Source organism: Pipistrellus hanaki (assembly GCF_964339955.1).
Source record: "Pipistrellus hanaki genome assembly, chromosome: 16".
Lineage (NCBI taxonomy): Eukaryota > Metazoa > Chordata > Mammalia > Chiroptera > Vespertilionidae > Pipistrellus > Pipistrellus hanaki.
This window is the reverse complement of record NC_140518.1, coordinates 6,114,604-6,128,148: the sequence shown is the minus strand read 5'-3', so window position 1 is coordinate 6,128,148 and position 13,545 is coordinate 6,114,604. Positions and strand designations below refer to the sequence as shown.

The window sequence follows — 13,545 nt, the reverse complement described above, 5'->3', positions numbered from 1 at the left end:
TCCTGGTCTTGGGAAGAGTGGTGAGGAGGAAGAGTGCTCGTCCTTCTGAGACTTGCACTAATCACACTAGGTCGGTCAGTCTGCAGTGAATGGGTAGCTCTGAACTCAGTGTCTCACATGCCTGGCTGGCTGGAAATGGAATGCCACAGATGCACTTGGCAGACGGGGTCCCCCGTTAGTCCAGCAAGGGCTCCGGGTGTGGACTGTTTGGCCTTTTCCATATAGATCTGAGCAAACAAGTAAATCCTTGTGAGAGCCACGACTATAAAACGGGGTGAGATGGAAAATGGTCTTTGATGAGAACTCAGATTCCCGACACCTAGATCCTATCCCACATAAACAGAAGGCAAAATGAGGTAAAGGAACACTTTTTTAAAATTTTTTATTAGTTGAGGCTTTGGCCCAAGTCCTCAAGTGAGCTCAAGTCCTGGAGAAGCAGGACAACCCTCTCCCTGAGGTTGAGGGTGAGCTTTATTCGGTTTTGGCCAATGCATTTTCAAGCGCTCCAGCACCGTTTGTTGAAAAGGCTACCCCTCCTCCATTGACTCGCTTTGGCTTCTTTGTAAAATACTAATTGAGCATACCTAATGGATCGATTTCTGGGTTCCCTGTCCATTGATCTGTGTGTCTGTCCCTCTGCGAACATCACACTCACTTGGTGACTGCAGCTATATATAATAGTACGAGTTAGCATTAGGGAGAGCAATTCCTTCCACGTGGTTCCTCTTTTTCACAATTATTTTGGCAATTCAGGGCCTTTCTATTTTCATGTAAGTTTTAGAATAAGCTTATTGATGTCTTCCAATAAACTTGCTGAGGTTTTGATTGGGATTGTGTTTAACCTATGTATTATAATTTAGGGAGAATTGGCATTTTTTACTAACATTGAGTTTTCCTATCAAAGGACACAGTAGGTTTCTCCAAGAAGTTAGATTAACTTTGATTTTTTTTTAAATCAGTATTTTGTAGTTTTCATCATAACATTAGGCTTTAGCCTAAGTATTATTATTATTATTATTATTTATTTATTTTTTGGGAGGGGAAGGAGAGAACAATTGTAAATGGCATTCTATTTTCTATTTTATTTTGGTTTCCACTTCTTTATTATCGGTATCTAAATGTGCAATTGATTTTTGTGTTGATCTTGCTCTGTGACCTTACTAAGCTTACTTATTAGTTCTAAGAGATTTTTGGTAGATTTCTTATCATTTTATGTATAGCTAGCCATGCCTTCTGCAAAAAAAAAAAGGGGGGGGTATTTTTATTTCTTCCTTTTTAAATTCTATTTTTAAACCTTTCTTTTCTTACCTTATTTCAGTGGCTAGAATGTCCTGTACTCCTGCACTGTGCTCAGTAAGATTAGTGAGAGCAGGCACCCTTGCTTTGTTCCTCATCTTTGAGGAAAAGCATTTCATCTTTCACCATTCAGCATATTAGATTTTTATAGACGCTGTTCCTGAGGTTGAGGTGTTCTGGGAGTTTTTTCTTTCTTTTTTTTTTTTTTTATCATGAATGTATGTTGAGTTTTGTTGAAAACATTTTTTTCTCAAATCAGTTGCTACAACCACAGATTCTTTTTTGTCCTGTTGATATGGATTAAACTGATAGATTTTTAAAATTTTGCACTAGCCTTGAATACCCAAAATAATTCCCACTCAGTTGTGGTATATTACTTTTTTGTTTTGTTTTGTTAATTTTCACCCGGGGATATTATTCCATTGATTTTTAGAGAGAGAGGAAGGGAGAGGGAGAGAAAGAGAGAAGCATCATTGCGAGAGAGACACATCAGTTGGTTGCTCCTGTATGCACTCTGACCAGGGCCAGGGAACCTGCAACTAAGGTACATGCCCTTGACTGGAATTGAACCCGTCAGTTCGAGGGCAGATGCTCTATCCACTGAGCCAAATCGATTAGGGTGTTACTTTTTTATATATTGTTGAATTCTAGGTGCTAAAATTTTGTTGAGGATTTTTGTCTAAGTTCTTGAGAGATGTTGGTCTGTAGTGGGGTTGTTGTTGTTTTGGTGTGTGCTATTATTTTCTGGTTTTGATATTAAGGTAATACTGGCCTCATAAAATGAGTTGGTGAGTGTTCTTTTTTTCTTTTTTTGCAGGCACTATATGCAATAGGTCTTAATTCCTTTAAAATATTTTGGAGATAAAATTGACATATAATATTATCTTAGTTCCAGGTATACAACATAATATTTCAATATATACTATTCTTTTTAAAAAAATGTTTTCTAAAATTCTTCAGTGAATCAAAACAAGCTTGTGTATTTTTTACCCCTAGAGCTTTTTAACTACAAATTCACTTTCTTTAGTAGTTACAGGACTAGTCAGCTGATGATTTTCAGCATGGATAAGTTTCGGTTGTTGTTGGTTTTCAAGGAACTGGTCCATTTTTTCTAAGTTGTTGAATTTATGAGAGTCAAGTCATTCATAGTATTTCCTGAATATCTTTTAATGGGGTTTTCCCCTGACAGTAGTAATTTGTGTCTGTCTTATCTCTTTTCTGTGTCAATCTTGCTAGAGTTTTATTGATTTTATTGATTTTTTTTAAAGAACCAACTTTATTTTCCTGTTTCCATTTTTATTGATTTATGTTCTTTATTTATTCTTTGGGGTATATTCTTCCATCAATCTCTCAACTGTCTTATATTACTTCCCTTTTAAAAATTTTCTTCTTCACCTTTTAATTTGCATTAATTTTCTATATTTTATAAACACTTGAAAACCACCATAAATCCTGCCTTCATACAAACAAATGACTATAAAGCCATGCGAAGATAAAAGTAGTTTCTGTGTTGTGTTTTCCTCAGGGGATAGAATAAACTGTGAATATACTTTCCTATTTCACTGCGCAAAGCATTATTGTAGACTACACCACTTTCACCCATGGAAAGCCTCATTATTGTTGTTGTTATTTTAATACAGAGGCTTGAAGTTTTACTCCTAAAGAAGTGGCTTCCACATTTTGAATTTTCCTTGGCAATTCTCTGAGGTTGGCTTGGTGACTCTTAGCATTTATACCCTGCCCTCTTTCTGCTGTACTACGCAAAAATAAATAGCCTGGGACAGAGCTCCATTCTCTTTACTTCTATGTGTGTGGTCCCCCGGCTTGGGCCTTTTCTCTCAGTAACTGATGCCAATGGGTCTTTGACTTAGGTTTCCAAGCTGTCCCCTCACTTGATCGGCAGCAACTAATTCTACGTCGGTTCTGTGCCAGTCAGCATTCTTTCACTTAGCCCTCACAAGAAACTCTCCCTTTGTAAGTCAGAAAACAGACCTGTGAAAGGGTCAGGTGTCTTGCTCAAAAGCAGTCGAGCATAGCCTTGTGGGTAGGACTTCAGGCTGTGATGATAGAATGCCAAGGTTTGTAGCTGGGATCTAAACTGCATGAGTTGAATACCTTAGACAAGTTACTTAACCCTCCTAAGACGTAGTGTCCCCTTCTGAACAAGAAAATAGGAATAAACAACAACGTGGTTGCTATGAAGATGAGATATCCCATCTCATTGTGTATCCCGTTGTCATTTCTCAGTGAAGGTAGCGCCACGAGTTGCTGTGATTATTATCCCAGCACTATTATTACATGGGAGAACTAGATTCAAATTCAGGGCTCTCTGGTCCTCAGGTGTGTTCTGTTAGCCACAGATTAGACGGGGAGAGACTGTGGCCAGATGGTCCCTGGCTATGAATGAGGGAAGTTGAGAAGATTTCGTGGTACAGCTCTGGGTTCTAATCTCACCATCTCTTACAAAGGCCTTGAATGATTTCCTTTGTTTCAATGACAGTTCTCTAATGTTGGATAGAAGAAGAAGACTTGTGACAATAACCAGGGAGCTGATTACTCATGCGGTATTTATAAATAAATAATTGTAATACACCAACGCTGGTTATTCATATAAAACACTAACGCTAGGTGCCCTTTGGAATACCTTCCAGGGAAGGAATTCTGTCACAGGCTTGGTTCTTCCCCTAGCGGATGAAAATATTGAACAAGTGACAGAAAACATCCACCCACAGAATAAACCTCCTACCCAGAGACTCCAGGCCCCAGGCAGACTTACGAGCCCAGCCTTGGACGGGACACAGTGTCAGCTAACCCAATCCCATCTGCCAGTCTTGGCCTGGTCCTCTGATGCTTTTGGCGGACCCGCCGAGCCCTCCGGCCTGGGCCGTGGGCGGATCGATCATTTTCATTAGGGGAAGCCTGAGTGTTGAGAGCAGGCTCCGTGGGTTCAGTCAGACTTGGATTAGAATTCTGGGTTCCCCACATGGGAGCAGGTTAGCTAACCTCATTTGGAACATGGGAATAATGGCACTCATAGGAAAAGGTTGCATGTGTGAGTGTGCGTGTGCGTGTGCGTGTGCGTGTGTGTGTGTGTGCGTGTGTGTGTGTGTGTGTGTGTGTGTGTGTAATGGCACTCATAGGAAAAGGTTGCATGTGTGAGTGTGTGTGTGTGTGTGTGTGTGTGTGTAATGGCACTCATAGGAAAAGGTTGCATGTGTGAGTGTGTGTGTGTGTGTGTGTGTGTGTGTAATGGCACTCAGGAAAAGGTTGCGTGTGTGTGTCTGTGTGTGTGTGTGTGTGGAGGGAGGGAAGGGAGGTTAAATAATTCGTGAGCTGCAGGTAAAGCACCTGACCCGGTTTTCAGCATACATCCTTTCCTCAGAGTCAGGTGATGCTAGTTGTATTTGCAGCTCTGCTGAGGACTGTGGCTTTAGCAGTTTCTCTGCACTTCATTCTCCTCAGCCTGCAAAATGGCACCAAACCCTCCTCATCGGTGGAGGTATGGTGCGCAATTAGTACAAAGCTGCCGTCAGCAAATTTTTTTGCAGAAGGCCAGAGAGCAAATATTTTAGGCCCTCTGGGCCCCAGTGGCCTCTGCCGGGTATTCTTTGTTGTTGGTATTTTTATAACCTTTAACTTGTCAAAATCACTCTCAGCTGGGCCACAGACTGTCCTTGATGGGCTGCCTTCTGCAAACCCCACGCTGGGGACTGAGCCCTGGTGTGCATCCCGGACAAGGAGCCCTGCAGGAGGGCTCCCCGGTACCCTCACTGGATAACAAGAGAGCGGAGGCAGCTCTTTCTGCTGCTTTTAGGAGGAAGAATGCTGAACAATCGCAACATTTTTTTTTTATTGTTTATACTAGTCACACCTTTCAAGTGATATTTGTCTTTCTATCCAAGTTCCACTTCTTTTAATTCGCACAAATAGTGACAGCTGAAGAAAAATAGCTTAGGAAAGCTTAAGAACGAGGACTTGGATTTTTACAAATTTAATTCCTCTGGAAATGTGTTTCTCAAGAAACATTCCCTGTTCAGAAACACATGATATATAAATACGTCACTGGGCATGTCCGCATGTGCATGTGTGTGTGTGTTAGTGTGTGCATGTGTGTTTTCCATGCTCTCCCTCTCTCCCTCTCTGGCCCTGGTTTTCAGTGTGTCCAGGAAATTTATTCTGTGCATTTCGAAGGGATTTTGAGGTGAGAGAAGGCTTAGCAAGAAAGTGCAAGATTCATGTTTATATCTGTGTACATCCCTACGTTTCCCTCATTGTTTTCCTTCCTCAGTTGCAGCAGAAGGGGGAGAAGTGTAATACATTAGGGCTGGGAAAAGTTATCATTGGCAAAGGGCTCTCTTCTCTCTTCCTTTCCTCTGCCGTGCCTTCTGTCCCTCCTGGTGTTTTCCTAGAGACAGCACTGGCACGGACGGCCCCCCAGTTGCTTTATTATTTGGCCATATTAACAGTATGTTTCCTGGCACATACGATTTGTGTCGTGATGTTTTCGGTGCATTTATTTCAGGAAAATGCTTTTCTAAGCTCCTCGTTAGGAGCAGAGCCAGAGCCAAACGTCTTTCTTTTAAGTGGCTTGATATCAGTCCAGGCAGCAGTGAAGGAGTAGAAATAAACACATGGCCGGGCTCTGTCTGATGGAGACACGGGCTCGGCAGGCCTCGTACTGCCGGGCTGAGCCTCGGACGGTGTGTGCACTCTGCAGAGAAGAACTGTCACAGCTGACTCAGGCAGCCTGAGAGAGGAGAAAGTATTCTGACCTGGAAATCAGGGGGCCTGGGTTCTTTGTGACCTTGGATGAGTCATTTCACCTTCCCAGACCTTTTCTCCCCCATCTCTAAAGGCAGGGACCTGATAGATTTTGAATTCTTACGGTCTGTGAATTTTGTGAGTTAACCATTTTTCCAATTATTGTGTGATTTTTAAAATAGTTATGGAAAAAGTAAGGGTTCACTGGGCACTTGGTGTTCTGAGATGAAAACAAAGTTTGAGGCGTACTGGAATAATATTATTATATAACTATACTCATATGGCTCAGATTTGTTGGATATTTACTGTATGGTAGGCATTCTGCTAAGCACTTTCCTGGGTACTCTTACTCTATTTGAGGTAAGTATTTGATACTCCTGCTCTATGAGGTAGGTATACCAATATCCTCAGGTTAAAAAAGAAATGGAAGCTCCAAGAGATTAAATAATTTAAACCCAAATGTGTTTTATTCCAAATCCCATACCGTCAACACTTGTATGCTGCTTTATGTTACTGATAAACTTCCTCCTTATTTCTAAGGAAAACATCTCTCCAATCACATTTGATTTGGGAAGGACATTTTTGATTAAATGCTCACATTTCCCTTCTCCCCCTTGTTTTCCTTAGGCCGCCTCGAGACTTAGACTCCAAAGCTTGCATTTCTATCGGAAACCAGGTGAGAAAAGTCATGTCTCATTGAAAAGTATTTTCTGTAATATTTTGTCCGGGGATAGAACAGAAAGTTTGAATTTAAAAAGTAGTATGTGGAACTCTTGATAAAAAACTTTAAGACAAGGTAAATATATATTTACACACATAAATACATATATTTAAATATATATATATATATATATATATATACATAAATACATACATATATATATATATATATATATATATATATATATATATATATATTTCACAGAGGAAGGGAGAGGGAGAGATAGAAACATCAGTGAGGAGAGAGAATCATTGGCTACCTTCTCCAAACCCCACAGTGGGGATTGAGCCCACAACCCAGGCATGTGCCCTGACCGGGAATTGTACCGTGACCTCCTGGTTCATAAGTCACCACTCAACCACTGAGCCATGCTGGCTGGGCTTGATATTTTTGAATGACAAGCTGAAATCAGGCTGCTGTGGAAGGCAATTGAAGATAGCAGATCCCTCCTCTGTGGAGAGGGAGCATTTCTCAAAGTCCAAGCACAGACCTAGCTGCCATCCGTCAGCACATACACATGTATTTAAGGAGGCATGTCTACCAGTGTAGACAGGTTAACCAGAGCAATTTGGAAGCTAAATTGAAGTTGGACCTCTATATCACCCGTGACAGGCAAGTGACATGCTTTGGAAGTCTGAACATCTCCCACTGCTTCTGACTTTCAGTGGCTGCTTGGAAAACCTTCGAGACCCGTTGCTTCGGGACCAGAAATAACCCTTACACTGTTGGGAGAAACCAGAGAGAGGACAAGGTAGTCTGTTGTTCAGTTTGTTTTTCTCTTTCTTATTGCATTCTGTTTCTCCCCTGCAGAACTTTGAGGTGAAGGCAGATGACCTGGAGCCGATCATGGAGCTGGGCCGAGGCGCGTACGGAGTGGTGGAGAAGATGAGACATGTGCCCAGCGGGCAGATCATGGCGGTGAAGGTAGAGTGGACGTTCCCCAAAGGTTTTCTGTCTGTGGCGTGTGCCTTTGTCCGTCCCCAGTGCGAACCAGCGTTCTTCACAGAAGCAAAACCATCTTTAAAGGGTGAAGCAAAAAATATTATTTGTAGGGAGTAGATTGCTCTCCAAATGTGTGGACAATACTTCCTTAATTATCACTTACAACCAGGTCCAAATGAAGATTATCTTGATGATCTTGAATTTTTTTTTTTTTTGTCCCCCTATTGGTTCTTCTAATTAGAATCCAAACAAAGGTTCACATATTGCATTTGGTTGTTATGTCTCAAAAAATTCTCTTTTACTCTACATGCTATGACTTTTAAAGAAGTGTCCCTAAAACTCAGGAAATCAGAACTGAGGGAGAAAATTGTCTCCACTTGTGGAAAAAAGGAAGGGTAAAAATACATCTTGAGTGAATTTGCATAATTTCTGCGCTATAAAAAGAAATGTACAATCATTGCATATTTCTTGAGTAGATGCCGGGAGGACCTTGGAGAATCGCCATCTCTAAATGAATTAATAGATTTGGGCCATTGTTAAGAGTGTGGGTGGTCAGATGACTTGGATCCCTTTGTTTCTGGAGAATGGAGATACCTTTTCCTTACCTTGTAGAATTTTCAGTTTGTTCTCCTGCAGACTCTTTGCTAAGGAGGCAAAAAATGTGAACACCTCGTGATGTATTGTTCCTGTGATTTAATGAAATAATGGCATTTCTGTAAGGCTCTGTTTGCTGATGTGCGAGGTTCCTCTTTTCCCACAAGCACCGGGATGTGAACGAAGGATTTCTCCGTTTTTGTTTAGTCCCTTCTCTTCCCCCACAGCTGTATCAGTTCTCTTACAGCTGCTGCTTATTTCAGCGATTCTTACTTGTTCCCAAAGTGGATCTTTGGGCCTTTATTGAAGGACTCTGCATTAGCCAGAGTCATTCCTACTGTGGCCTCTTTGCACTGAACAGATGTGATATGATAAACCAGACTGTTTTTGTAATTTGGAAATACATTTCCAAACATCTGCACATCTTCCAAAATATATTATCACTTATTTGGTTGTTTCGTTTTTTGAACCAGGGGTTGTTTGGGAAATCAGTAATAGCAATCTTCCTCATTTCTCCTTTGTTACAAATAGCCAATCCCTGAGGGTTGTTTCTAGAAACTGTGCCATGGCTTTGTGTACTGTTTCGGGTGGGGGAGAGGGAGGTTTTCCTTAAGGTCCCCTTGGCATTACCAGCTTCATCCTCAGAGCAGTAACCCTGCATTTTACTGTGCATCCCCCCCCTCAGCGGATCCGGGCCACCGTGAATAGCCAGGAGCAGAAAAGGCTACTGATGGACCTGGATGTCTCCATGAGGACAGTGGACTGTCCCTTCACGGTCACCTTTTACGGCGCGCTCTTCCGGGAGGTAGGTGACCCCTAAGTTCCAAGTTGAGGGGAACATTCACTCACAGAGAAGTGTCTCTCATCACGTAAATGTTGGGCACCATCATGGTGCTCTATCTTTTTTGAATTTAATGTATGTATTGCCTAAAGTTTTACACATGTCTCCTTTTCCCCACTTGGACGCCCCAGCACAAGCCATTCCCACCTCAGGCACGCCCTTCCCCCCAGCTGTGCCTGTGTCCATTGGTTATGCTCATATGCATGCACACAAGTCCTTTGGTTGCTCTCTAACTCACTCCCCGCCCCCATTTGTTTCTGGATCTATTCTTATTCATCAAATTATGTTGATCATTATATCCCACGTATGAGTGAGATCATGTGATATTTATCTTTCTCCGACTGGCTTATTTCACTTAGCATAATGCTCTCCAGTTCCATCCATGCTGTTGCAAGTGGTAAAAGTCCCTTCTTTTTTATAGCAGCGTAGTATTCCATTGTGTAGATGTACCACAGTTTTTTAATCCACTCATCTGCTGATGGGCACTTAGGCTGTTTCCAAATCATGGTCCTCTTTCTTGATGGACAGGTCTCCTAGAGTCTGGGGCTTTGCATTGGTAGCATGCTGCCCTGGTGTAAAGTTGGCAGAGATGATGGTTTTCAGATGTGTTGTGTCCTGTTCAAGACACTATGGCTCTTTCTCCTCTGTTTTGTTTTGTCTTTTGGCAGAACTGTCTCTATCAATTGTCTGTTGATTAGTTTTGATATAACTCTTAAAATATGAAATATTCTACCCTGGCTGGGTAGCTCAGTTGGTTAGTGTCATCCCAATATGTCAAGGTTGTGGGTTTGATCCCTGATCAGGGCACATATAACAATCAACCAATGAATGCAAAAATAAATGGAACAACAAATCTCTCTCTCTCTCTCTCTCTCTCTCTCTCTCTCTCTCTCTCTCTCTCTCTCTCTCTTTCTCTTTCTCTCTCTCTCTCAAATAATTGAATAAATTAAATAAATATTAAATATGATGTGAAATATTCTTTCCTTTTGGCTTCTTGCTATGTTTTTATGTAGCCTGCTTTTGTACTATATAGACTTATATTTCTCTCTTTGCTCTATTTCTGCTTTTATAATGCTTCAACCTCATTGTTCAAACCAGCCTTTTGATTGACTATGGTCAGTGCTCCAAATGGAAGGAAGGTCAGCCAAGGTGCAAGCCTCTAGACCTAACTCCTAGGACTAGTCACAGTAAAGGCCTGGATTTGGGGCATTCTATTGCCTCTCTGAGTATTCCGATGCTATTTTCACTAAAGCGTAGGAGATCACATGCCAGTTCTGCTCGGCTGTCTGCTTGTTTGCTCCTTGGGGATCATCTTGTTTGTTTAATTAACTCCTAAGATTTTGAAGAGAAACTGTCCATTCCCTTTGAAAACTCAGGCAAGAAGTAGTTCTTCCTGACAGGTGCACACTGTTCTCTCTTTTTCCCATTTCCATCCTCTCTAACCATCTCTGAACCCATTGCTCTCTAGGGTGATGTTTGGATCTGCATGGAGCTCATGGATACATCGCTAGATAAATTCTACAAACAAGTGATTGATAAAGGCCAAACCATTCCAGAGGACATCTTAGGGAAAATAGCAGTTTCTGTGAGTACACAACGGATCCTACAGGGAGAGTGTGAGACGCCCAGGCCTCCTGTGTCTTTGGTCCCCAATATGAGGACACGCTACCGTAGAATGCAAGGATGTACTTAAGGATGGAGAGATGAATGCTTTTCCCTCTGAGCCCTGCAGCAGATTTGACCTCTAGCTCAATGTGGTAAACTTTCAGTTCAAGGGCCTCTCCGTTGTGCCTTCATCTGCTATGACTACATTCCTGGTGTCTTTTTTCTGATACCATTTAATTTTTATTTGTAGATTATTACACATTTTCATAGGACTCCTAAGCATAGAAGGAAGCAGAAAAAAATTGAAATGGAAGGAAGGTGTTTGCCCTTAAAAGCTATTGAGGTTAAGGAGGGTGGAGGGAAAAAAATACTTGAGACCAAATGAAAACCAAGGTATAGGAGTGAAACATACTCTCTGCTTTAGGATGGAGTCCTTTCTGGTGGGTAAAGTCTAGTTCGTGTAACTTCCTGTGTATTTTTCTGGAAAGGACCACCACTCTGAGAAAATACTTCACCTCGTGACCTTAAGTCAGGGATAATCAACCTGGACATGCTTATCATTTGATTTCTTTTCAGGGATGGGGGACATCAACCTATCCTGTGTTTCTCTTGCAGATTGTAAAAGCATTAGAGCATTTACACAGTAAGCTCTCCGTCATCCATCGAGGTAAGCATCCTGGGGCTGCCCTGGCTGTTCCTCCCCTAGAATTTGGGTCTTTGACTTGAGTTCTACCCCACAATGGCTGGGAGTGGGATTGAGTCAGGCAAGAGCACTGCAGAGTTTTCCCTTGGGACTGGATCGCAAATCCTACAAATGGCTGCTCTTTATATTATCCAAGGGCCTCAGAAGGCATGGGCTATATATTCTGTACATTACATCTTAGTCAAATATAAAATACCTGTTACCAAGCAGAGCTGTGGGATCACCTGATGGACAGTTCCAGAGAATAGGGTAAACATTCATTCAACCTGGCCCTCACCTGGGAGCTTGATAGAAAGTACAACTGTGGGTCCCAAGACCAACTGGCTGCGTTTTAACCAGATGGTCATTTCTGTGCACATTCAGCTGTGAAAAGGTGTGGTCTAAAGCACAGCCTTTTCAGATTCCAGGAGGCCAGATAAAATGAAAACAGTGGTAGATGTGTCTCTTCTTTCTTTCCCTCCTTCCCCCCTTCCTTCCTATCAACCTGTTATCTCTTTATCCATCCACCCACCCATATATCCATTCTTCCATCTTTCCTCAACCCACATATCTACCCACTTCTCTCTGATACTCATTTCTCCAGCAGTATGCAGCACTGTATTTTTACAGCCCTATAATAGATGCCCTGAGAGGTATCTGAGAAGAAAATGTATTCTTACTAATGTTCTAAACAGGAATTCTTGATAGGGAAATAAGCAGATATACAACAAACCCATGGAAGCCCATGAGAAATATGCAAGTACCAAGTAGAGAATTAATATAGGTAAAATATAAAACAAGGACATGATTTGTTCAACCAGGTTTTGGGAAAAATTAATGGCAAGTACTGATAGCTAATAAGACATTGAATTTGGTAATTTTTATGTTCTCTGAGCCAAAGGATGCCTGTTGCCATTGTTATTCTTAAAAATTGGAAAAATAGGAAAGAGGAAGAAGAGAAGAAGTGGGACAGAGTCCAGATAGGAAGAAAAATGTGGATCACCAACAGATGTGAACCCAATTGATAAGGGTTTATTCTAAAATGATGAAATATTCATCATCTGGGAGAATGTATATACAATTAAACAATAAGTAAAGGAAAGCTATGCCTACCATTCCATTGAAAGGGGCATTATAAATCATAATTGTAAAAGTTTTTAGAATAACTTTCTTTTCCAATTACATGGACTTTGTGAGCAGTGTCCCAGGGGAACAATGAACTATAATTTTTAATTCCATTATCCAGAGATAACAATGGTTCATCTACTTGGACAGGTGCCATATCTTTCTCGGCAATATCCCTCCATCTACATGTATATTCTGTGACCTGCCTCATGGTCTCAGGAATATCTGAGTTCATGATGAGTTCTACTCTGTGACCTCTGACACACCTCTTAAAGGGGCTTCATCCAACACTGGCTGGTTTTATTGTATTTGGTGTATTGTTACGTCACAGTGTGCTCTTTCATTCCATGGGTTGTTATTCCTGCACTAACTGTGCAGTAGATCATTCAAAACTGGGCTTTTAAAAATTACGTTATTGGCATAAGAACACTTCATGTGAGAACTCCGATCATAAGAGAGTTTTTAAAAAAAAATATATTTTATTTATTTTTCACAGAGAGGAAGGGAGTGAGATAGAGAGAGCTAGAAACGTCGATGAGAGAGAAACATCGACCAGCTGCCTCTTGCACACTCCCTACCGGGGATGTGCCCACAACCAAGGTACATGCTCTTGACCTGGATTGAACCTGGGACCTTTCAGTCTGCAGACTGACGCTCTACCACAGAGCCAAACCGGTTTCGGCCATAAGAGAGTTTTAAGTGTATGGTATAGTGTTCATTACAAAGGTGTTCAGCAGGTCACTAGGATTTATTCAGATCGAATAATTCAGACTATGCCCATGGAATAGGGCATTTGATTCAGTAATAATTTGTCAAATTCTTACTACTACATGATGGGAGCTGGGAAGAATAAAGATGATAAAATAGAAGAAACAATTCTTTTTTTAAAAAAAAAAAATACATGTTTTTTTTAAAAAATTGATTTCAGAGAGGAAGAGAGAGATAGAAACACCAGTGATAAGAGAGAACCATTGATTG

At 41.3% G+C, this 13,545-nt stretch overlaps 1 protein-coding gene across 5 annotated transcripts in view; it reads left to right on the top strand.

Moving 5' to 3' along the window:
- MAP2K6 (mitogen-activated protein kinase kinase 6) overlaps positions 1-13,545 on the top strand; it is a 97,152-nt gene that overhangs the window by 59,844 nt on the left and 23,763 nt on the right. For all 5 annotated transcript variants that reach the window (XM_084862378.1, XM_084862381.1, XM_084862377.1 and 2 more), the window contains exons 3-7: positions 6,685-6,733; positions 7,589-7,702; positions 9,000-9,119; positions 10,624-10,740; positions 11,376-11,427. In XM_084862378.1, coding sequence (XP_084718504.1) covers positions 6,685-6,733; positions 7,589-7,702; positions 9,000-9,119; positions 10,624-10,740; positions 11,376-11,427 — 452 coding nt within the window. The remainder of the gene's footprint in view (positions 1-6,684; positions 6,734-7,588; positions 7,703-8,999; positions 9,120-10,623; positions 10,741-11,375; positions 11,428-13,545) is intronic.